Source organism: Arvicola amphibius, chromosome 8 (genome assembly GCF_903992535.2).
Source record: "Arvicola amphibius chromosome 8, mArvAmp1.2, whole genome shotgun sequence".
Classification (NCBI taxonomy): domain Eukaryota; kingdom Metazoa; phylum Chordata; class Mammalia; order Rodentia; family Cricetidae; genus Arvicola; species Arvicola amphibius.
The window spans coordinates 6,807,753-6,832,622 of record NC_052054.1 but is presented as its reverse complement, the minus strand read 5'-3'; the positions used below and the strand labels follow the sequence as shown (position 1 = coordinate 6,832,622).

General features: G+C 41.6%; 1 protein-coding gene across 4 annotated transcripts in view; it reads right to left on the bottom strand.

Annotated features, from left to right (window-relative positions):
• Positions 1-24,870, bottom strand: part of Prkn (parkin RBR E3 ubiquitin protein ligase) — a 1,148,335-nt gene that overhangs the window by 943,089 nt on the left and 180,376 nt on the right. For all 4 annotated transcript variants that reach the window (XM_038339600.2, XM_038339601.2, XM_038339602.2 and 1 more), the window contains exon 2: positions 91-254. In XM_038339600.2, coding sequence (XP_038195528.1) covers positions 91-254 — 164 coding nt within the window. The remainder of the gene's footprint in view (positions 1-90; positions 255-24,870) is intronic.

Here is a 24,870-nt window from a genome sequence, read left to right as displayed (position 1 = left end):
TCCCTGGCATGAATGTCAGATTGGCAGCGTAAGCTGCATGGGCAATGGGCCCTGCTGCATCCCAGGAAGCACCCACCCAGGGAGACTCACCTGCACCGTCAGGTCATTCCGAAGCTCCTTCCCAGCAAAAATCACACGCAGCTGGTCAGCTGGAACCCCCTGTCGCTTAGCAACCACTTCCTTGAGCTGGAAGATGCTGGTGTCGGAATCCACCTCCACTGGGAAGCCATGGCTGGAGTTGAACCTGACGAACACTAAACACAGGCAGAGAGACAGGAGCGTTACTCCAAGCCCTTACTGGCCAGTGAAATGTCTCTGGAAATGCTTGCCCCTCGCCTGCCCTCCAGTGAACGGCATATATTTTCTCTCATTTATAACAGGGAACTTTATACTATAGAGCAGTAGCCAGGAAAAAAAACAAAAAACAAAAAACAAAAAAACGTTTTCCCAAGATGCTTCCTGTTCATACACCAGTCAGTGACCTGCAAACCAAGACTCCGCTGTGCCTTTGACATCCATCCTCCAAAACAGAGGGACTCAAGCGAAACACCTGCTTGATGGGAATCTCAAGATCCCCATGAGTTTATAGAATATTCTGCTTCAACAGACTGAACAAACACTCCCTCCCTCCCAGGGCTCTCTGCATAAAAATCAAAGGCAGCACGTTGATGTCCCACAAAGAAATGGAGGAAATGGAAGCCGTCTTGTTGACAAGTGAAGAGAGCTGGGGCCATAGGGCTGGGGCTCTGTGAAGGAGTTCTGGACTCTTGTTAAATAGCTGTAGGTGCTAGGTAAGGACTCTGGGCCCTGTGAAAAGATTTTGGCTCATGGGTCTCTGGATTTCTAGAGAGATCTTAAAGTAACTTATCTATGTTGTTGGAACGTTCTCTTCATTAGACTCTGGCTAGAACCCACGGCCTTCCCCACACTGTCTTCCTACTTCCCTTGTCAAAGCATCCCAGCATGCCTCACATCCACCTGCCCTTTCCCGCCATCCACCCTCTTCTCACTTCTTCAAGTCAGGCTCTCACTGAGTACTTTCTAGATCCTTATGTTGGGTGTGGTGTGCATGCCTTTAATCTCAACACTCCAAAGCAGAGGCATTTCTAGGCCAACCTGCTCTAAATAGCAAGTTCCAGGAGAGCCTAAGCTACATAGAGAGTCTCTGTCTGAAAGAGAAAAATAAAACAAACAAAAATACTTTCTAGATTCTTGCATATAGTACAGTCTTTTGTTCTTAATTCAAAACTTTAGTAAAACTAGCATACACACTTTAAATAATGGTGTGAGACAGAGATAGGAACTTTCCATTCAACTTTAGAGACAGGAACCTTAATTCTTTTCCCTGCTATAGATCTGTCCTGGATGAAGGCCAGAAGTCACACATGTTCGGGGACTCTGGTTACTAAACTGAGTTCTTGTTATCTTTCTTCTCCTTTTATACAGTCACCTGAAGACTGTATATGAGCGTGTGACCGAAGCTCCAGTCCAGACCCCTGGATGGAAAGGCACAAGGACATTCCACGACTGGCCAAGCTCTACTTCTATCTCAACCCAGAAATGCTGTATTGTCCCTCACTGGGGTTGGCAACACATTTTTGGGGACCATCTCCAGTTCTCCAGTACCCCTCCTTGTGTAGCAGGGCAAAACAGTGCAGAGGTTCCTCCATCGAGTACTCCCACTGCGACTATTTCAGGGTTAACTGAGAATCTAACCTCCTTGGTGGAGAATTCCATGGAAAACTTCCCAACTCTAGTCTAGGTATCTGAGGTCAAGATACCACAACTTGTGCATACCTCCCCTCCAGCTAACTGCTTATCACAATAGCTTCTGTGAAACTGACTGCTCGCACAACACCTCCCTCCCCCTGCAGCTGCCAAGAGGGAAACCAGGAGGTGGTTTCTGCCTTTAAAAGCCCCTCAGTGGAAATGTTCAGGGCTGCACTTGGGTCCCGAATACCTGAGTGTAGTCCCAGCTGGCTGGAATAAAGTCTTCCATTGTCTGTACACGGTGTCTGAGTAGTCACCTCTGTGAGCTCCTTGTGAGCTCCTGTGAACCTAGCATAAATTCCTGTCAAGCGCTCCCTTCCTGTTGTCCTAAGTCACTCTCAGGCCCAGGGCGGCTTTGCTGTTGTTTACTGTTAGGAAGCTACAGCCTCGTGGAGCAGGAAAGCCTCTATACTCTCAGGGACCTGGCTTCTCAAGGATCAATCTCATCATTATTATTATTTTAACAAGGTGTGCTTTAGTAGAGTACCCTTTCCCTCACTTCCCAGTTTTCCTCTCTGTTTTCACAGTTCGTGGTCCTGTTGTTCTCTGTCTTCCTCAGAAACCCTTTCTTCCTCACTTGGTGTCTTTTCTAACATTTTAGGCTTTCTCCACATTTACACTGATTTATATGCATAAATGTATACATTATATGCTAGGATCTACATATGGGGAGACACTATGTGGTTTCTGTCTGAGTTTGGGGAACCTCACTTAAAATAAGACTTTACAAATCCATCCACTTTCCTGCAAGTTTCCTTTTCCTCCACTGTGTACCAACCATACTTTCGTTACCCATTTGTCTTCTGGTTCTGGTTCGTTGTTATTATAAATAGAGCAGCCATAACTACAGACTGTGAGTGCCCCTGTGTAGACAGAGTCCTTTTGGTTCTGCCCTCTTGTAATAAAATTAGAATACTATGCAGCTCATCCCATTCTCAGAGTAGCTGTCCAGGACCTTCTCGGAGGAAAGAGCATAGACCTTTCTCTCACGATAGAAAGGACTGTCAACAGCAGTGTAAAAGCTTGCTTCCTAATAGAAGGCTGGTATTCCCTGTACAGGAGAAAACAAGGTAAGAAAGAAAAAGGACAAATGGCTCCAGGGAAGGAGTCAAGTTGTGAGAAGAGGGACAGAAGGGGTGAGACACAGTGGGATGGGGATGAGAGCGCATGGAAGACAAGAGTCGAAGACCTGACATCTCTGAAATATCCAGAAAAGCTAAGGATGAAAGAATAAGAAATTCATGAAAACACTAATGATTAAGAAAACGTGGCCCCTCTCTCTCTCTCTCTCTCTCTCTCTCTCTCTCTCTCTCTCTGTGTGTGTGTGTGTGTGTGTGTGTGTGTGTGTGTGATTTCATTCGGCATCACTGAAAATACAGGTGAAGAAATAAGAATATAGCGATGCCTGTCATGTATGCATAACATCTCAGATCAAAACTCAAAGTCAACAATCCATCGGTTAAGTCACAGGGCAGGGGGCTACAAGAGACAAAGACACGGTCAAGTTCTAAACATTACTGTTTTTTCTACTGCTATGAATAGGATTTTTATAAAGACAACACCATGAGGGTGATGCAGAAGGAAGCAGCTGGGGAATATCTGTAGAAATATATTAAAATCCCCCACGAGACTCTATGCTGACGTGTTTCCCAAGGATTCAAACAAAGAAAATCCTACTGCAAATGCAGGACTTATGAAGAAAAGAAGGGGGAGAAGGTGAAGTAATAAAGGCAGAAGTGAAGCAACAAAAGTCTGTATAACTATTCAGATCATGTTTTATTAAACGTGATAACTGTCCCATAGTCTTAAGTTCACTGCATAAATTATGAAAATTACATACAAATAGATACTTTTGAATAGTAAGTTTATGATGCAAATTGAGTTTACAATAAAAATATCACCAAAAGCTATTGAAAGAATTCAGTCAACTAAAATGCTTGCGTGCCTGAAGAGGATCATCTAAAAATGGACAGGTCAGTAACCAAGTAGAAATGTACCACATCCTATCTGTACAGCCCCTCAGTTCCAGCAGGGAGCCCCACTGGTCCCCCTCAGAGAAAGGAGGTTATCTTTAGAACCAGTCAAACAGTGAACTGACTTCCAGCTACTTCCTAGCTTTATAATTTAGAACAAGCTGTCTGGCATCTCTGCTCCTGGCTGCCTGTTTTGCTAAGGGTCTGCCAGTGGGATTATGTACAACCTCCAGGGCCCGTTCCAGATTTACTGCGCCTGCACCTCAGAAACAGCCTGTGGGACAGACAAGCGCTTGCTCCGAAAGCAGTTCCTCACATGAGCTGTCCAGAGGAGCTGGGGCTGATTGCACCATCTCTGCTAAACCAGGGCAGAGTGCATGGTGTTCCTCGGGTCTTATCACCTCAGTGGGCCCAAATCTTCTAAGAAAAGTGAGAAGGGAAATTTGACTAGTCATCATTTTCTGAGATTTGATTATATACTAAATGCCTGAAGTTTGCTTGCTTTTCTTTAGTGCACTGTGTGCAGTATCAGAGACAAGTGTCATAGTACCTTCAACCAACGCCACCAGTGAGGTGGATCATCCCTGACATAAATGCACGATCGCGTTCTCTGAGACAAGGTCCATGGGTATCTGGTCCAGGATGGTCTCATGCTTGCCATTCTCCATCCTAGAGCTGGAAGATACTCTTTTTTATCCCCTGTCATCTTTCACCATCCTGCAGGAAACCTAGAGGATCAGGAAAGAAATGGGAGTGGAGGGGAGGTGGACCCACATGGTCAGCCCGGCAAGGCTGTTTCACTCACTGGTGCAGCCTGAGGAGGGCACAGGGTTTGAGTGGCTGTACTCTTCCTTGACTCTGCCTCCCAAGCATTATTCTACCCCTGCACTGAGGATGGTAAAATTTTGGTGGCACTGACTAAGCTTTCCTAGGAAGGGATTCTAACTAATCTTCTTAGTTATTTCAGTCTTCTTGTCATTGTTTATAGGATTGGTTCAGGAATGGGTACAAATCAATTAGCACCTGTCTTCCATTTCCCTGGATACTGGCAATGTGAAACTAATCAACTGGAAATGCAGGCTGTCAAAATTTGGTGAAGAACTTTTGAGGGTATTAAGAATCACTTGAGGCCTGAGCATTTTAGCCAAAGGAATCAAACAAGCCCCAAACATCAGCATATAAATAGGTTCGATGCACCCACCAGGGCAAGACTTGGCTTCCAGAGACAGAACGCCTCTGATGGACTTTGGCTCTAACTATACCCAGTAAAAACCAAGAGCAAGTTCTACTCCAGCAGTTAAAGACTGCCCTGGTATGTAATTCCAGCTGTCCCCGGGTGAGGCTTTCCTTCCCCTCCTTCAAGAACTGTATCTAAGCCAAGTAACTCCTGTTTACAACAAGAAAATGACTAAACAAGCATACACACCCTGCAGAGACATCCCATATAGCCTGTTGTAACATTTACAATACTTTTTTCCTTTGGCATCTGCTATGTCTTCCTGGTATTTCCCTGTAGCATGGGGTAGACTTTTGTAATTTCATTTTCTAATTTCTCTTCCTTTCTTGTACCTACCAATTTTTTTGAAAACTCATGAAGTTGGGGCACATTTTGTTTAATATTTGTGCATTGTTCCAGTGGCTTCATCAAATACAAGGCTGTAAGAAAAGACCCCCACATCTTTTTTTCAGACTTGCCATCTCCCTGGAACTCAAGAAATTTCATATTCTAGATCAAAGATGTTTGGTCAACACCCAAGGTACAATAAAATGAATGTTGTCCTCTGTTTTGAATATGGTTCCAGAACTTCCATCATTGCCATTATCTTTGATTGGTTACTGCATTTTGTTAATTGCATCTATAATGTATCTTTCACTTTTAAACTCTTACATTCTTTATTAATGTTGACATGTTCCAAGCTGCCATCACCTTTCAGACGGCTGCAAAGTCACCTCATTCACATCTGTGCATCCGTGTTTTCCCTCTCTGGTTTAGTCCCCACTGCCCAGACAGAAAATGTTCTTTATGGACCGCAAATCAAAACAAACGACTCCCCGCTGCCGACTCTCCCTTGGTTAGCCTCTACCCCCTGAGGAACAGATTCCATCCTTACTCTGGTCACAAAGTCCTCATGGTCAGCCTCTGGCAACCTCTCTAAGCTCCCAGTAAACCATTCCTAGGCTTGGCCACCAAGCTCTAGCCATAAGAAATAATTATAAAGAAAGCTATACATATATATTTACATGTATATGCTTTATCCATGCATATTTACATATACTATTTTATAAACTTTGATAAGTGAATACCAAATTTATTTGTGACAGGTCAAGACAGTGCAGAAGTTCTTCCATTTTGTATTCTCCCTGAGGCCATTTCAGGTTTAACTGGAATTTGATTTCCTTGACGGAGAATCCATGGAAAATTAGCAAACTCTATTTTAGGAACTCAAGATGCCCCAGCCAGATGCCAGGATGCAGTTTTTGTCTTCAAAAACCCTATGCTCTGGACACTGGCTCAGGACTACACTTGGGTCCTGAATACCTGAGTGTGGTCTCAGCCAGCAGGAATAAAAACTTTCAGTTTGCTACAGACTGTGTCTGCGGGGTCATCTCTGGCCATCTATAACACCACAACTTTTAGTCAGAAGCCAGGAACAACCTGTGCCATGTTGGGCAGCAGATACAAGGTCGCAAAGCCACAGTGCTGGGCTAAGAGAAACAAGAGGCTGAGCTTACAACAGTGTGCTTTTCTCCTGAGGAAAAGGAAAATCCCAGAAAGAAAAAAATGGAATACAAAAATTCTGCCCACCCAACTTGTGGCTAGCCCTCAAGTATGAAGGTATAGAATATCCTCAAAACAGTTCAGTCAGAAGAACAACTGACCCAAGGGGCAGAGCGCAATCCATGGCCTTGAACACATACACAGTGAGCTCCTGTGTGCACAGAGAACCAGAGGTCCTCCTCAGTGGGGGAGCCTGACAAACACTCCCTTGGTCAGGAGAGGAGGGCAGCAGGAATGGGGGCGATGAGAACGGTCCTTTTCTGCTCTCTCACCTGAAATTCTATCGCCCCAGTCTAAGAAGAATGTCAGGTAAAACCCAGCTGATGAGCATTGTAAAAATACTCAGCAGCAATCAATGTCTCCAGAGCAAGGAAGAAGACCAGGAGGAGACAAGTAACTAAGCCCAGTGTGGTAATCTGGGTAGATACACATTCAGAGGTAAAAGCTGAGGAAATACAAATAACGGCAGGACTTCAGTTAGTAAAAATGTACAAGCAGCACATTCCTGATAGCAATTAAGTTATTAATAAACACTGGAAACAAGAGCTGAAGAGATGGCTCAGTGGTTAAGAGCAATGGCTACTTTAATAGTAGACCAAGGTTCAATTCCCAGCACACACGGGGCAGCTCACAAAGTCTGTAACTCCACCTCCAGGGGATCTGAGGCCCTTTCTGGCCTCCACAGGATGGGTTCCAAGTATGCACATGGGATACAGACAGACATCCAGGCAAAACATACATGTACATATAATGAAGTAATAATGATAATTTAAAATGTTTTAATAAAACTCGAACCTAGGTGTGACATATATCACAACTCCCTATTCTCTCTTACCTCTGCTTTTCTTTTTCTGTAAAGCTTAAAGTATTCTCAAATAAAAGGCACTTAAAATAAAAACAGAAGACGTAGGCTGGTACCACCAGTTCTAGTCGATGAAAACATTCTTTTTGTTTAAGTATAATCAAAGTATTTCCCCTGAAAATGAAAGAAACAACGGTCGCAGGGGAAGAGGACGGATTCCCCACATATCACAGCCACATTTGTGAGCAAGCACAAAATTACAACGCAGTTCAAAGAGTCAGAAAAGTAGGGTGCGTTCTCAAGAGGGAAGGCAGGCAACTGAAGGAACCCAAACAGGGCTCTCACTTTGTACTGGAAAGACAGAAGCAGTCTGTCTTTTAACATACACACTGAAACCGTTTTTGTGGCCGTCCCCAATGAAGTAAAACAGAACTACTTTTGTGGTGAAGCAGAAAGTAAGAACAGACACACGGACAATGGGGATAACACAGAAGCAAACGGGGATTGGTGGAATAAAACTGTAACACTCGGGACAAAAACGTGTTGGGAGAATCGAATAACCAAATGTCTGTGGAGAGAAAGAACACAGGAGACTGGAAGGAGTGGGAGCCCAGAAGAGGAGGCATGAGGGATTGATGGGGTAACAGCAAATGCCCCCACGTGTGCTGTCACCACTTGGCAACAGAGAGCTTGTCAACTGCACCCCACCCCACCCGCCACGGCTCTGCTAGAAGTGCTTTGCACCTCACGTGGCCATACATATTTGTCTCTTCACACTCTCCGCAGGCTGGAGACAGACAGCAAGATGGGGAGTCGGAAACCCTTGGGTAGGGAAGAGACCCAGTGTCTCAGGAAGGAGTAACCCCTAAGAATTTCACCATGGCCCTGACGCAATTGTTCACGTCTTTATGTCCCCCTGACTTTCCATGGACCTTCCTTCTTCCCTTGCCTCGCTCTTTAATTCTCCTCATTTCTTGAAGGAATTTTTCCATTTTCTTTCTTAATATCTGAATAGAATTTACATCATAATAGAGAAGAAGAGAAGGCAGGGAATGCAATTCCAAGACTTTCTAACAAGAGGTGTAGGTTGTGGCTGACATCCTGGCCTCAGGGACAGCTGCCTGGGCTTGAAGTCTAGCTCTGCCCCTCCTTTCTCATATCTGCAAGCTAGAGCTCACAATTACTGTCCCTCGGCCAAACAGGGGATGATAGTAATTATTTCATACAGCGGTTGTGATAACGGAAGAAATTAATACAAGGGAAGTAAAGTCCTGCCTGGCATGTGGCAAATTTCAGTAGTCATTTGCTTTTACTTGAAGGCCAACATAAGTCATAAGAGTAACCATGCTTACCATGTCAAATGCACAATACTAACGTTTTGATAACTGAAATCTGCAGCCTTTTCTTCCTCGGACAGAGGCCTTTCCTGCTGTGTTCTGTTCTATCGTGCTGCAGAGGACTCAGTAATTGATCTCAGGTGACTATGGGTCCTGATAGTGGTATCTTCTGCTCAGACACAGCTCTCTATTTTCAGCGGGCTTATGTAGACATTATCTTGGTTAATCTTCACAAGCGCATTGAGAGATAATTGGGACAACATTTACTATTTCTACCTACAAGATGAATACAGAGGAAGAGGGGCTTGCCTACTATTTACAAGGAGAGCTAAAACAGGCATCCCGGGGCTCTGAATCTCTTGCTTTTGTGAGGATAACATTCATACTGAACTGTAAGCCTTGGCCTAAGAAGACAAAGGAGAGAAAGTAGGTTACCCACCTCCAGGAGCTCACATTCCCTCCCATAAATCCAGTATGCCTGAAAACATATTCATGGTTGATATGTCCAGAGACTGGTCGCTCAGAGATCTCTAGTACACCATTGCAGGCTGACTAAGAAAATCATTTCTATTGTTGGTTACTGAGAAGCCCAATAACCTACAGTAGACTCCTTTAGTTTCACAGTAGGGTTGAGGCTGGTATTAAGAGGGGTTTGTTTTCCTCATCTCAGAGTATTTTATGCCGTTTAGACTGGGTTATTATGAATTCATGTAGAAAGAAACAATGATGGTGATGCCCAGTATCTCAGCTCTTCTACCCCTGGGAATTACCAAGGAAGGGCAGCATCCTCAGACAAACAGAACTAAGACTATTGATTATAGTACTAATGAGGAATTATGTATTTCATCCAGGAAGCAAACCCCTGACAAAGTCCCTTTCCTTACCCAGTCTGTCTGCTTTCCCTCCACCTTCTAGGCCCCATCCAGCCACCGTACCTTCTCTATCCTCCAACCTGTATCTTCTGTCATTCACCCTCCATGTTCCCACCCACCACCCATTCATCTGCACATCTTCTCCACCCACCACCCATTCATCTACACATCTTCTCCACCCACCACCCATTCATCTATATATCTTCTCCACCCACCACCCATTCATCTATATATCTTCTCCACCCACCACCCATTCATCTGCACATCTTCTCCACCCACCACCCATTCATCTACACATCTTCTCCACCCACCACCCATTCATCTATATATCTTCTCCACCCACCACCCATTCATCTACACATCTTCTCCACCCACCACCCATTCATCTGCACATCTTCTCCACCCACCACCCATTCATCTACACATCTTCTCCACCCACCACCCATTCATCTGCACATCTTCTCCACCCACCACCCATTCATCTACACATCTTCTCCACCCACCACCCATTCATCTGCACATCTTCTCCACCCACCACCCATTCATCTACACATCTTCTCCACCCACCACCCATTCATCTGCACTTCTTCTCCACCCACCACCCATTCATCTGCACTTCTTCTCCACCCACCACCCATTCATCTACACATCTTCTCCACCCACCACCCATTCATCTGCACATCTTCTCCACCCACCACCCATTCATCTACACATCTCCACCCACCACCCATTCATCTGCACTTCTTCTCCACCCACCACCCATTCATCTACACATCTTCTCCACCCACCACCCATTCATCTGCACATCTTCCATCCTCCATTTCTGCCTTCCATCTTCCACTCTGTACATCTCCATCCCATACACCAAACCACTCACTCATTGATATTACGACCATTGTGGAATAACATTTCAAACACCACAAAACAGGTATTCAGATGGTTTTTATGGCAAATTAATACTGGCTGGTAGGGCAATTCAAAAGCAAGTAGCTATACTAATCATGTCAAAAGGAAAGCATTTTCTATAAATTTCTTCAGTTAAATAGCCAAGACTTTGACAACAATATTTAAAGTAAGATAAAAAAAAACATAGTAAGTATTCAATGGGCAAAGTGTATATGGTATTTCTATTTTACAACATTTTCTAAATGTATCAGATTTAATTAAATGCTTCTAAATGATAGACTAGCAAGCAAACTAAATTAATTCTAATCTTTCTGAGATCTTTTTGATACCCTTTTCAGAAATGAAGAAGTGAATGATTTCTATCAGTGTTTTAAAAATAAATGGTTTATAATTACTTTCAACAAATTTAAAACTGTACTCAATTTGGTTAGAAATTGAATGATAGACAACTAGCATATTTGTAAGAAAGAATTACTAATTTTTTGTTGTTATAAGTTTTATACATTTAAAGAATGAGATGATTATATAGTAAAATATATTTCTATATTTAATCCCTATAAACTTATTAACATGTACTCACAACAACTACAGAAACCAAATCGAAAAACAGGATGATGTAAGCTCATTTCATTATATCAGGAGGTAACAGATACCTGTATACAGATCCATCTTACAAATTAGGTCCAGGAAGATGGCTCAGTGGATAAAAGAAATGCCGAGCAAGTATGAGCACCTGTGTGTGGGTTCCTGGAACCACATAAAGTCAGTTGGAGGGATGCCGGCCTGTATCCTTAGTTCTACAGTGAGAGGGGAGTTGAAACTGACATGGGCAAAAGCGGAAGTGCTTTTGTTATCAAACCTGGGGGGTTACAACCTGTGTCCCCAGTCAGGTCTGGCCACCCATCCTCTATAAAAAGAGCAAAAATATTAAAAAGCAGAAAAGGAGATATATGCAATATGGCCACACTGGGATGAGGGACAAAGAGATCCATCAGAACCCTCAAATCTCTTTCAGGCCCTAAAGTGAGATCAATGTTTAAATAAAGGGCCAAGGATATATTCATCCAAGCAGTCATTCAAGGCGTGGTTCTGGCCACCACTGACCCATCATTATCTCATCATTATCTTGGGATTCCATTTCATCCTGTAGGACCCTGTGGCATCTCTTCTGAACACAAGGCCCCTCTTTGATTGGCACCTTTTCCTTCTCCCAGCAAGAGACTTCTTTGGGGTCCATTGTTCCAAAAGTCTGACTGTCAGATTGGCAGACTCAGAATGTATCTCCTGTGTCAAACCACTTTCATTTTGAGTACTGACTTTAGGGCTAGAAACGAAACCTTGCTATGTGGACAAGCTGGAAACTATGGAAGCCCCGACAAATACGGTAACTCTAGTGCACAGTTTCATGGGCAAGTGCAACAGAAACAGAGCTAACCAACAAGAAACAGACTATTTTAGACTATTACAAATGGCCTTTCCATGAATTACTAAAAGAATAGCAGCAACGAACACATCACCACACTTGCGAATCTCACTAAACACATTTTAACATTTTATGGCAGTATCATATCCTGTAAGCCTATTCATTCTTATTGTAATTAAAATTGTTCAAAGAAGTACATGGCTGTGCTACATTTATGGTATATATATAGCAGAAGAGTTCGATAATTACTGCCTAATATGAGCAGAGACTAAATTTACCATGTAACTAATCAATATAAATAAATAAACAACAAACCTGACTGTAAGTATCAGTTGGCAAGACTAAGTATTCAGTTACTAATGCATAAACAGACCCTGGAGACCATAGTGCAGTAAGTTTTGTTTTAACTATAGGTAAAATATTTTTCATAGATAAATTTATTCCTCCTTATTTTTATAATAAAAATTTTCAACCACTTTTAAAATTTCACTTGCATTAACAAAATGTTTGTAATAGTCAAGAAAAATATCTCCTGAGACATGAGTATCACAAGAAAAATCCAGTACTGTGTGAGCATATCCCATGGGTAAGCCTCCCTGGTGTGTATCACAAGGAAAGTCCAGTACTGTGTGAGCATATTCCATGGGTAAATCTCCCCAGTGAGTATCACAAGAAAAATCCAGTACTATGTGAGCATATTCCATGGGTAAATCTCCCCAGTGTGTATCACAAGAAAAATCCAGTACTATGTGAGCATAGTCCATGGGTAAATCTCCCCAGTGTGTATCTTTCCCTCTCGGACACTGGATAGCTCACCAATTGTGAAAGAAATTGATGCAAATTTTGTTCTATTTTCTTTTATGGCAGTCATGGTAACAATTTATTTATTTGCTACAAATAAATTTTCTGTGTAATTTTAAACATTTCTAATTAAATAACATTATTGAGTAAAATAAGAGGAAATAAATGCCACTATGAGTCAATATAAATGATCAACTTATGAATTCAGGATTTATAAAGTTAGAGTCTGAAGACAGCACTATGTGAGTCAACCCCAGAACGCGGGTGGAACAGCGTGAGTACAGGGCGGGCACCCATTGACGACAGCACTGCTGTTACTATAAAAACAAATTAACAGACTATCCTCAGCTCAGCAAGTCACGATTAATGGATAACCAAATGATGAGTTACATAGTAAAAAGAAGGCTTATAAATTTATTCTTAAAATGCAAATACAAAACTATGTGCAAACATAATCTCTAACTTCGGAGCAGTGTAGCTGGATGCTTCTTCAAATAATTAGCTGCAGAACTACTGTCCGCCCCAGTAATTCCAGTCTTGGCTCTCTATTCACAGGAAATTAAAACTATCTCCATGTTAAAAATAAATATGTGAATGTGTTTCCAGAATGCTTCTTAGGATTCAGGAGAGAGCAACCACTCAAAGCCCATCACTGGCAAGTGGATAAAGACTCGCATGTGATACAAACACACCGTGTATGTTGTTGGCCTTTAGGAGGTAGATCACTGACTCCTACCAGCACCTCGACGAAGCTTACAAACATTATGCTCAATAAAAGCAACAGGGCAGAGAAGTAAATCTCTTGTATTGTGCCATTCATGTTAAATGTCCAGAACAGGCAAACCTGCAGGCAAAAACCACGACCGTGAGAGCTTTAGGAAGAAGTCCATTTATTCCATGGACAAAGGAAGACACTGAAAGAAGTAAGCTTCTGATAAATAGCAGACATGTCCTTTCTGGGTAAGGAAATAGTCCAGAGTGCTGGATGCGTGCCTTCACACCTGTATTCTCTCAGCACCCTGAGGGGAGCAACAGAGTCCCAAGTTCAAGACCACCCTGGCTACACAGTGAGTATGAAGCCAGACCACTGCATAGGAGACTCTTTCAAAACAAGAACGAAGTCTGAATTAGCTGTGATGGTAGCGGGTACTGAACGCTGGTGAGCCCCGTCATCTGAAGGTTGTCCAGAACTGCAGAACACGCACCACTGTTTTGTAATGGAGCACACGAGTGCCACGCCCTTCGTTTGAGCTGTCTCTCTACCTGTCACAGAAGCCTGCATCCGGGGACTCACACAACTTGGAAATGTCATCTTTACGCCTGCCCTGTGTTTGCTTTTATGGCCTGGCAAAGATTTGCTGTTAAATATCTCAGAGTTGCAATACCTCAGACTGCTCTAAGAACCAAGAAGGGTGTTAATGGTATGAAAAGCAGAAACACATATTTCAACATTTAATAGCCAAAAAAATTATTTCAAATTATTCACACTGTTCTAATGTTCATATGCTCTGAAATAAGCATGAATAAGATTCAGACAGAATCACTGGTGACACTAAAATGCATTAAGTCACCAATAAATATTTACCTAATAAATAACTGTGTGTTAGCCACAGTAATAGAACTGATGTCACTGAATACATAACATAGCCTGGGGACAGAGATGTTCAAGTGGAATTTGGTACAAGAATGAGATGTGAGCTATATTCAAGCACATGCACAACACAGAAAGTGTCTGAGAAAGAGGAGGCGCAGTGGACAGATGGAGTCCAAACATCCATGAACCCACTTAGGACTGATAGAGAAAAAACACGGCGGAGGTGCCCGGGTACCCCCATTTTTACTGCCACAGACTGCTGTCTACTTTACTAATTGTGCTTTTAGAAACCACTACACATCTTTAAACACGAAGTAGTCAGTTGTGTGAAAATGTGTTTTTATCAGCAAGCAAAAAGCCAGTTGGTCTGAAGTGAACTTGGTGTTCCTTTTGAAGCTCTTACGGCTGAGCTTTCTCTCCCATGAGAAAATTTCAGTATTAAAGCAATGTGTTAACAAACAGTATCCTGGCCATCACACATGTTGGAAGTGTGAATGAGATTACTGAAAACTAGCTGTGTCTGCAGAGATTGGCTGAGGGACAGGACAGCAGTGCTTCGGGTAAGCTGGAATCCTACTGGTCCAGGGTTTAGTCACCTTATCCTGGGCTAGCTCTAGCCATCCTGAACAGGCACTTCTGTGTTTGCACTAACATTCTGTGACTAATAGATAAAAAGCCTTTTGGGATCTATCAACAGACTTCTACCAACTCAAGTCCTAAGAACATCATCAGAGCATCTCAAGCCTACAGGAAAGCCCCTCCTCCATCTTGTTGTACCTGCCTTTCTGGTAGACCCACCTGTTGGGAGCAGTGAGACCCCCAGATCCTGAATTTCTTGTAATCCCCTGATCTGAGTGCTTACAGCTGCTATGAACATGAGACCTTCAGGAGTTCCTGATGGCAGGAGAGTGGTTTCTGGTGAGTTTGGCTGGGGCATGGCTATCTCTATATGATCTACCCCTGAACACAATAAAGGGGGCATTCTTGGGGAATTCAAGGATGACCTGTGTAGTTGTCTCTCTGTCTGTGTGTGTCTGTGTATTTTAACCTCCTGCCCCTTGCCCAAATCTCGCGAACTGGGTGCCAGCGCACCGAATGCAGACACGGGGCCATGGTGCGCGGCAATTGGAGGTCTCCACCGAGATCTCAGCACCCACCAATGTATTTTAAACTTGCCTTGACTCATGAGTCTTTGTTATGTAAAACGACAAAACTTAGTGAAACTGCTTGCACACTGGGATGCGGAATCAGAAGTAACCTAATGATGGAGGACTCTCATTGGCTAATAAAGAAACTGTCTGGCCCATTTGATTGGCCAGCCCTTAGGTAGGTGGAGTAGACAGAACAGGAAGAAGGAAGTGAGGTAGATGGCTCAGTCAGATGCTATGCCTCTCCTAAGTTAGACAGACTGCAATGCCTCTGCTCAGGGAGAGAGATGAGATGAAGCCTGCCACCAGGTCAGACTTGCTGAATCTTTCCCGGTAAGATACCATTCGTGGTGTTACAAAGATTATTAGATATGGGTTAGTCAAGATGTGAGTAAGAGGCTGAAAATAATGAGCCAAGCAGTGTTTAAAAGAATACAGTTTCCGTGTAATTATTTTGGGTGTAAAGCTAGCCGTGCAGGAGCTGGGCGGCCAGGAGCCGGGCGGCGGGAAGTGGCCCGCAGCTCCTCGCTACAACCTAAACCTTGTTCCTGGGTTTTGGTCACTCAGACGGCTTCAGAACAATCTGTTATTGCCTGTAAGATGAGAACTGTGGGTTTGTGTAGGGGAACATTATCATTAACTGGCAAGACAGGCTTTACGTTTTAGCAGGTGTCAGTGCTTATCACAGGTTCATCTGACTTAATAGTGATTCTGTGTTTGCCTTAAAAGGACACTTCTAGAAATTTTATTATGTTGTTCATTATACTGTCAATGTGAACTCAAACTATTAACCCGCAGAACTGAGTTTTTGTTCAGAAACAAAAATGGTAGGTCCCATTTTAGTGACACAAAGCCCCATAAACACTGCTAGCTTCTTCCTTCCATAGTGCAGAATCAAGACATTTCAATGTATTCAAGGATGTAGCCGTCATCATTGATTAGTCCCAAATGTTTTAGCAGCCCCCAAACTGCCATTCCTCAAATCATTTCATATACTTCCCCTCTCTTAGCCTTCACAATCATTTATCAATTTTATATCTCAATGGATTTGTTGAGTCTGTGCATGTCATATAAAAGGAATCATGGAATACATGACCTTTTGTTATAGAATATTAAGATGTGTTACATTTGTTTATGCTATGGAGAATTTGTTTAATGATGCAAAGATTTATTGCATTCTTTTATGTTACATTTAATTCTGTAAAGCTGTGTTGCTTTGCCTATCTAAAACATCTGATTTGTCTAATAAAGAGTTGAATGGCCAATAGCAAGGCAGAGAGAATAAATAGGAGGAGAAATCTGGGAGGAGATGGAGGAGCAAGAAAAGAGAAGAAGAGGAGGACATCAGGAGCCAGCTACCCAGCTACACAGTCAGACACAGGATAAGAAGGAAAGATGAAGTATACAGAAACAGAGAAAGGAAAAAGCCCAGAGGAAAAAGACAATGGAATAATGTAAAAAAAAAGAAAAGCTGGCTAAAACAAGTCAAGCTAAGGCTAGGCATTTATAAGTAAGAATAAGCCTCTGTGTGATTATTTGGGAGCCGGGTGGAGTGCCCCCCCACCAAGAGAGTAAAGAGTAATAAAATAACAACAACCTTTACATCAGGTTTCTCTCACTCAGCTTAGTTTTCAAGGTCTATGTACATTATGACATGAACCTGTTCCTTATGAAGGTCTATGTACATTATGACATGAATCTATTCCATTGCTATTTATGAAAGAATAACATTCCACTTTATCCATTTAGTAACCAATGGACATTTGGGCTGTTACTATTTTCTGACTAAGTAGGAGTCACGGCTTTGGCTGTTCTGTGCCCTGGTTCTCATGAGGAAGAGTCCAGACGTTTCCGCCGACTAATGGTGTCAAGTGCATTCATTTGTGCTCCTAAGTTACAGGCTCATACTTCAATGAAGTATATCCTTGATTCTTACAGGGGATATTGCCGACTAATGTGACCTAAGACTCACAAGGGGATATGCCAGGAAGACTCTCTTCTGGTTAAGTTTTCAAATATATCTGTTATAGTTCCTTGATTCTATTTTATAGATAACCATTTCCAAGATTTTTTCTTTAACTCAGATGCATTTGAATTTTAAATTATAACATAAAGTGTGTTCACTTTGAGAAGTTAACTGAAGAACACAGAGGAGTCATTAAATACAGGCTGTAGGCATTTACAGATAAATATGGAGCATGGTGCAGCTAGAAGCTGAAGTAGGGTATAAGGATGTTTAAATAGGTGCTCAGTAGATAGTGTAACTAGTGATTTCAGGCAAATGGACTCATGCGATGCTCAGCTCTCCGTCATGGTTCATTCCCTGAGTCTTCAGTGTTCACTCATCCTCCATCAAGTGAGGATTTCTCTCATTTCTGGGGCTCAATACTGTCCACTGCTGTTAGGCACCCCCTTTTAATTTATCCATTCATTACTGACTGACACTTAGAAGGCTTGTGTTGCCTGCTTCTGTAAATGATGTTCTTATGAACACAGGTGTATAAATGGGGACTCGTGCCCTTGCTTTCAGGACTTGGTGGGGTATATTTCCAGAAGTGGAACTGTGGTAACATTATGCAACTGTTTGCACCATTTTACACATGACCAGCTAAGCACAAGTGCCTGCTGTATTCCAGATTCTAGGAACCAGGCTTTTCAGAAGACCAAAGTGAGGCCAACAATTTAAACAAAATTTCACACACCACAAATGTATGTGAACTTCCGGTCATCTGCTGCAGCAATGCTTAGATTAGTGAGTACATATGTGTTCATATAAATAACAGCATTAACATTTTTCTCAACTGTAGTGACACAGGCATGAAGGAATTAACAGGGAAGTCAGATACCCTGTCTTGCTTTGACACCTACACAAATTGGTAGGAGCTCTTCTCTGATGAGATCCACCTTTCATTCCAATATTAAATTGCACTAGCATTAAAATTACTTGGTTTTTCGATAATATTAGAAAATTTATTCACCAAATGAAGTAGAAAATTCCATTTCCTGTTTTTGTGATAAGAAGACCCAAGCCTGAGACTGGTCAGACCAGCTGGGCACTGTTGTTGCAGTGACCACTTGTGAAGTAACTCCTAATCAGGATACACAACACCACAAGCCATGTAACAGACTTCACATATTCTGACTTCTAAAATTCATTGTTTAATAATTTTCTGTTAGTTACTGTAAGTGCCTAGGGCAGTAGGAGAGGAAAGGAAAAGGAGAGATAAGTGGGGGGGGAATTACTCCAGAATCATGAAGACATAAAAGACAACTCCTAACTGCACCCCCATGGGAACACCTTCAGCCGGGACACACACAGCTGAAGCTTTGAAGCTAACATCCACAAATGAGAGAAAAGACTGGCTGTCTGCTTTTCTGGGTCGAGTCTCCCTCACTCAGAATGACTGTTTCCAGCTGTATCCATTACCCTGTGAGTTTCAGAATTTCATTTTTTAAGTTTTATTAACTTTTCTATGTGTGTGTTTTGCCTGTAGGCATATCTATATACCACGTGTGTGCCTGGGGCTCATAAAGGGCCAAGGAGGGGATCAGATCCCATAGAACTGGAGTTAGAGATGGTTGTGAGTTGCCATGTGGGTGCTGGAATCAGACCCAGGTCCTCTATAAGAGCAGTCAGTGCTCTTCACCACAGAGCAATCTCTCTAGTACAAATTTTGCTTTTCTTAATAGTTAAATAACATTCCATTATGTAAATATGTCACATTGTCACTATTCATACATCAGTTGGATGTCTAGGTTGGCTTCCTGGCCTTTCAACTCTCATCAGAGAAGCTTATTTTACAGTAGATGATTATTGGCACTGAGAAATGCAACTAGCCAAGGTGCAGAGAGTGACTACAGAATGTCCAGCCCTAGATGGAACATCTACATCATAACCTCTCTTTCCAAGGCTCATTGATCATTGCAATGGAGGGAGGAGATGATCACAGGAGCCAGAGGCAAGGGATGACTACAAGGAAACAGCATCTTCTGGATACAGAAGGACAGTTGCACACAGCATAGTGGTTGAGACCATACCAAAGACCTGGGCAAGCTAAAGTCAGGCAAACTCCTGTGTGAGAGAGGAGGTGGGCATCAAGTCACATCCCTAGCTGTAAAGTTATTGTCAATGGATAATCACTGGAACAGGGAGAATCCATTTTCTTTAAGGGTATGCCCCTGGTGGGTTGACCACGCTCTGGTGGAAGGCCACACATCCAAGAGGGTGTGGATAGCATCTACTGAATCAAAGGACACAATGTTGGAAGGACATTCCAACAACATCAAAATACAAAATGACTCTTTTCTTGGAGGCAATGTTTACTAATTGTGTGTGTGTGTGTCTGCCTGTCTGTCTGTCTAAAGAAACAGTAAGGAGGTAGAAGGTGTTAAAGTTCTATTAATTATATAAATAGATTTGAGTGTTTCACTTATACACATTAATAGGAAAATTTTGTCACCAAAGAACATAATATATGGAAATTTAATCAGCATTAATTGATAGATATTATGTGCCCCTATACATACAGTAAAATTAGCTTAGAGCACAATGTGCTGATATTTTAAAATTAACAGTTATTTTTCAGAACACCACACCTAGGTTTTAGCCCCACACTGCCTTCCTGTCTACAGTCCCTGGATATATGAGAACTGATACATCCTAATGTATTTCTGTATATCAATATTTTTATTATGTTATTTCTTAAGATGACAACTCCAAATAATAACTAGTCTGAAATAAAATATAAAAAACACCAATATTTTTGTTTTCTTGCCATACTTGTAAATATATATTTTTATGTTTGTAACAAAAGCTAATAATGCCCAGCTTATTACTTCAGGATTGATTGCAGAAATAGCTTCTACCTTTCTTATGATGTAGAAATATATACATGTATTGATGAAGCAAGGATATAATAAATTACTTCAAGAAAATAACTTTCCCTGGCTCCATGTCTTGTTTTTACAACTTGAGTTATGGGACCTTCGGTGTGTCCTTAGGAGGCAGCAGGGATCACTCCTGGTACTGGAGTTCTGTGTACCAATACTTAATATTTATCTAAGCTCCAGGCATTCATTATATTGCCTTTAATTGTGAATGAAATCTGGCCTATCCCTCTTTGATATGCCATTGCAAGTCTGCTTTACGGCAGAATAAAATACCTGCTGGCTCAATCTTTGCTTTTCCTTTTCCACACTGCCCATTTGGTTAAGGCTAGGTGAACCGAGCTCATATCTCATTGTTAAGAAAGATAACTGGGAACTCCGTTCATTGCAAGAAATAAGCAGTTGGAAAAGGATATCCCATTTCCTTCCCACTTTCTAGATGAGTACTGTGTCTCGTGGGCAGCACGTCTGCTATACAGAAACACACTGAGTCCGGTTACTATGACTCATTCCCACTAACCTGCGCCGTTCCTGTCTGCAGCACCACAGGCCTCTGCTAAAGGATGGACTCTTTGAGGAAACGCCTTGACATTGCACCCGAGGCCTTCACAGCAGCAGCACTCATGATCTCGGAGGTAGGCCATCCATTAAGATGAAGGTTTCTAACCATTTTGCTCGCCAGTATAAGTGTCTGCCACATAATGGCTGCATAATAAAAGGGTATTGTGCTCTGGGTATTCAGATGGCCCACAAGAGGCAGATCTGTTCCACCTTGACCAAAGGTCAGAGAATTCAAGCCTGTTCCTGCTCCTTCAAGGATATGATAGGAGGTTTGACCCAGGCAGTGATCGCCTACAGGATGCTTGGTCTAAAGTGTGGTTACTACATGACCGGCCTAAACAGCAGTATCCACAGAGAGCAATTGGGCATGAAGGCAACAGAATACCCTGATCATCACTGTGTTTGGAAGTGTGCTTCACAGTGTGAGAAATCATTCAGAGAAAACAGATAGGACAGAACGATGATCTGGGTGCCGGTGAAGGGGCTGCTAATGACAGGTACTATGTGAGGGTTTTCCAGACACAAGTGGGCAGGATGTCAAGAGATGGTGGGTGAACCATAGCGGAGTAAGGAAGGAGTTGTGCCTGTCCTCAGATAGTCAAGAAGCAGGAGTGTGGAGGAAATATTAGGCCACTTATATACCTCCTGGACACAAAGCACTAGGAAATCACGAGAAAGGGGGCTGTGGTTCACTATAAATGATGTTCAAGTCTTGGCTGACACAGTCTTGGAAAAGAGCAGACATCTCACAGGAAGAGACTGCTCATTCAGTGGCAGATGACCATCCTTCACTAGGATGTTTTCTTGAGGAAGATACCACACTTGGAATTTGGACAGAGAATTAATGACAGAATTAAATCATGCATCGACTTTAAGTTCCTAGTATTGTAGGAACAAATGAATGAGTATATGAAGTAACTAAGACTGGATTTTCACCCATCCCTTTCATTTCTGCTACCATTATGCACTGTTTTAAGAGTCATCAACTCAAGAACAAAGTTTACTTGATAAAACTCTCTGCCCTCATGGAGACTGCTCTAGTGGGTGTGAGACAAAATCAATTAGAAGCATAAAACACTGATTTTCCTTTGCATTTGACAAGCAGCTTCGTGGTTCTTTTGAGCAAAGCTCTACCTAAGGCAGCCATGCATCTTCAGGTTGGCAGTTACTATGGCTAGAACCATTCTGTTACAACAGCCACATCAGCGCCTCTCAGCTGTCTCCCTGCTTGCATCTCTACTCTGTTACTTCGCTCATCGCTGGGGTGAAATAATCTTTAGCTAATTGCTTATAATGCAATTACTAAAATGGCTTTGGTCACTTGCTAAATATTAGATGCTAATATTTTTCCCTTAGGTAAAAGTTCCTAAAGATTAAACTATTATACCTTTAAAGGTTATTGAATAAATGTAAACTTATTACTAAGGTTTATTAAAAAAAAGAAAATGTACAAGTTGCATCCATTTCTAGTCTCCGGACGGCACAACATAGGCATACATACTGATGCAGATTTAGACAAGTGTTCCATATCTGGTGGCATTTGGGTAGGATTTTAATTTGCTACACTATTAAAATTAACATAACACTAGTCTTTTGGAACTGGTTAGACAAATCCCTTAATTGGGATAGTGGCCATGTTTTTGGTCCAACTGGGTTTAAGGAGATCTAAAAAGCTATCATCATCAAATGTCACATGCTGTGCTGGGCAACTGGCACAAGAGAACATGAAAAAATTAAAAATTTCCATATTTAAATCAGTTGACACAAACCAAATCAATTACACCAGGGAAGTTCTGCAGATGAAGTACAGAAAACCTCTGGAATGTTCTTAATGATTCTTTATTATTTAAATGAATGAGGAGTTATTTTGATATTTAATCTTTGTCTCATATAGAGCAAGAAGCTCTCAGTTTCCTGTTTTGTATGTAACTCAGAATTTGAGAAGTCATTTCCAAAACCCTCTAGAACAAATCAGGTTTATGGAAACTTGGTGTGCCTTTGTTTAATGAGTGAGGACTAGAATGCCCTCAAAATAAAATGTCTGACGTTAAGGTAGCTCTCCAGTTTGTATCTAACTATCTCAGCCACTCTCTTCAGAGCCTACAGTTATCACAGTGTGGGATTTGGTGACTTGGCTATGGTCACTTAGTTGTAGGTAAGTTCTCAAACACATTCTCTATCTGTCATGCAGCTCAGGTCCTTGAGGATAAAAGTACCAAGTATGTTAAACCTATCATTTCCCCTTAATTGCTTAATTTAATCTTTTTCAACTCAAGAAGCCCCAACTTTCTCAAGTGTATCCTCATAAAATATTTATCCCATGGTCATGTTCCCCCCCCCCCCAGAAAATCTTGTGAGCTTTTGCACATCTCTGAGTATTTCTAGAAGGAAAGCACTGGGAATTTAAATAGAGACTGGAAGCAATTTCTCTTCCATTTGAAAGTAGATGACGCCTTCACAGTTTATTGGCTTCTCAGGCCAAAGTGTTAGACATAAAGGTACTTTTAGAGGAGAGGATCTGATAATGATCTAAGCCTTGTTATCTCATGAGCACAATTTGAATTACTTTTCCTTAAATGCATTTCTTTATATTTGCCAACTGAACTCAGGATTAGATATGATTTCTCAATGCCAGATCTAAATGGTAGCATTTGTGTACCCCCACTTAATTTAACTAGTCTCCAGAACACTGCTGTCCTTGGAAGATGGTTAAGGCTGAGGCTGTGAACACTACATACAACTTTTAATTCTCTATGGTTTATGGTATATATAAATGGTAGACATTAAAATTAATATTTCATATATATCCAATATTTAATAAATATAAAAATTATTTCCAGTACTGTGAAGTCTTTGATTGGGGTAGGGGTTCCGATACATATTTTAAAATACAGCAAAACCCAGTTGCGACTGTACTTGTGTGACAGTGGCCACCATGTTGGTAGGTGTGGTCCTGGGACCAAGATGTCAGCTGCATGTGGATGGAAAGTTTGGAAAATGTAGCTGTCTGTAACTCAGGCTTTATTCTATACTTTAAATATCTACTCTATACAAATGGATTTTTTCGTAGGATTTCAAATTCAAATAAATTTAGGTTAGCTTGTATTCTATAGTGATGCAAAAAATCAGATGACTCCATTCAGATTTTTTAGATTCAACAGCTATTATGATATGAAGCTGATTCTCCATCTTTTGGGCAGGTTTATGTATAATGTGCCATTTAGTTACATTTGTGTTTATACATGTGAGTGTGCACATGCTTTGGTGTGCATGTGGGGGAGTCACAGGACAACCTGCATGAATTCATTCTCTACCTCTACCACATGGCCCTGGGGACTGAACCCAAGTTGTTATGCTACGCAGCAGAACTCCAGCAGCTGTGCTATCTCACCAGCCTAGAGCATGCCCCTTCAAAGGTGATGCGTTACCTTCAGGACTGCTGGCGTCCTGATGTCACTGGGCACAGAAAGCCTTCTTCTTATTCATAAGGGAGTTGCAACAGTATTATTCAAATTATTTAATATCTTCTAAAGAAGAAACTATAGAAATATTTACATAACTTAATACTGTAGCTGGAATATCCATCTTAACCTAACATTAAGAATGACAAGGAGGAGATAAACCAGCATAATATATCTTATTTATTTTCCAATAATACAGCTGGGACATTCCGCATGCCTAACTTCTTTAACCTGTCAGGAAGAGTAACCTATATGGATTTAATTCTTTTCTGCACATATTAAAAGAATAAATTGTGAAAATGTATTTCAATGTTTCTTTTTAGAAACAACAATAATTCTTTTTTAAAGTTTATTTCATTTTTAGTGAGAAATGACCAAATGCCATTCTGACTTCAAAGAAGTCAAACTAACAGGGGAATAAACTGAAGAGGAGGGGCTATCTATTACTTTACTATGAACATAATCTTCAAGCCCATGTATAAACTTGGTTTTCTATTAAATCATAGAAAGGTTAATATAAGAATATAAAATGTTAACTTTTGCAACTAAATCTTAC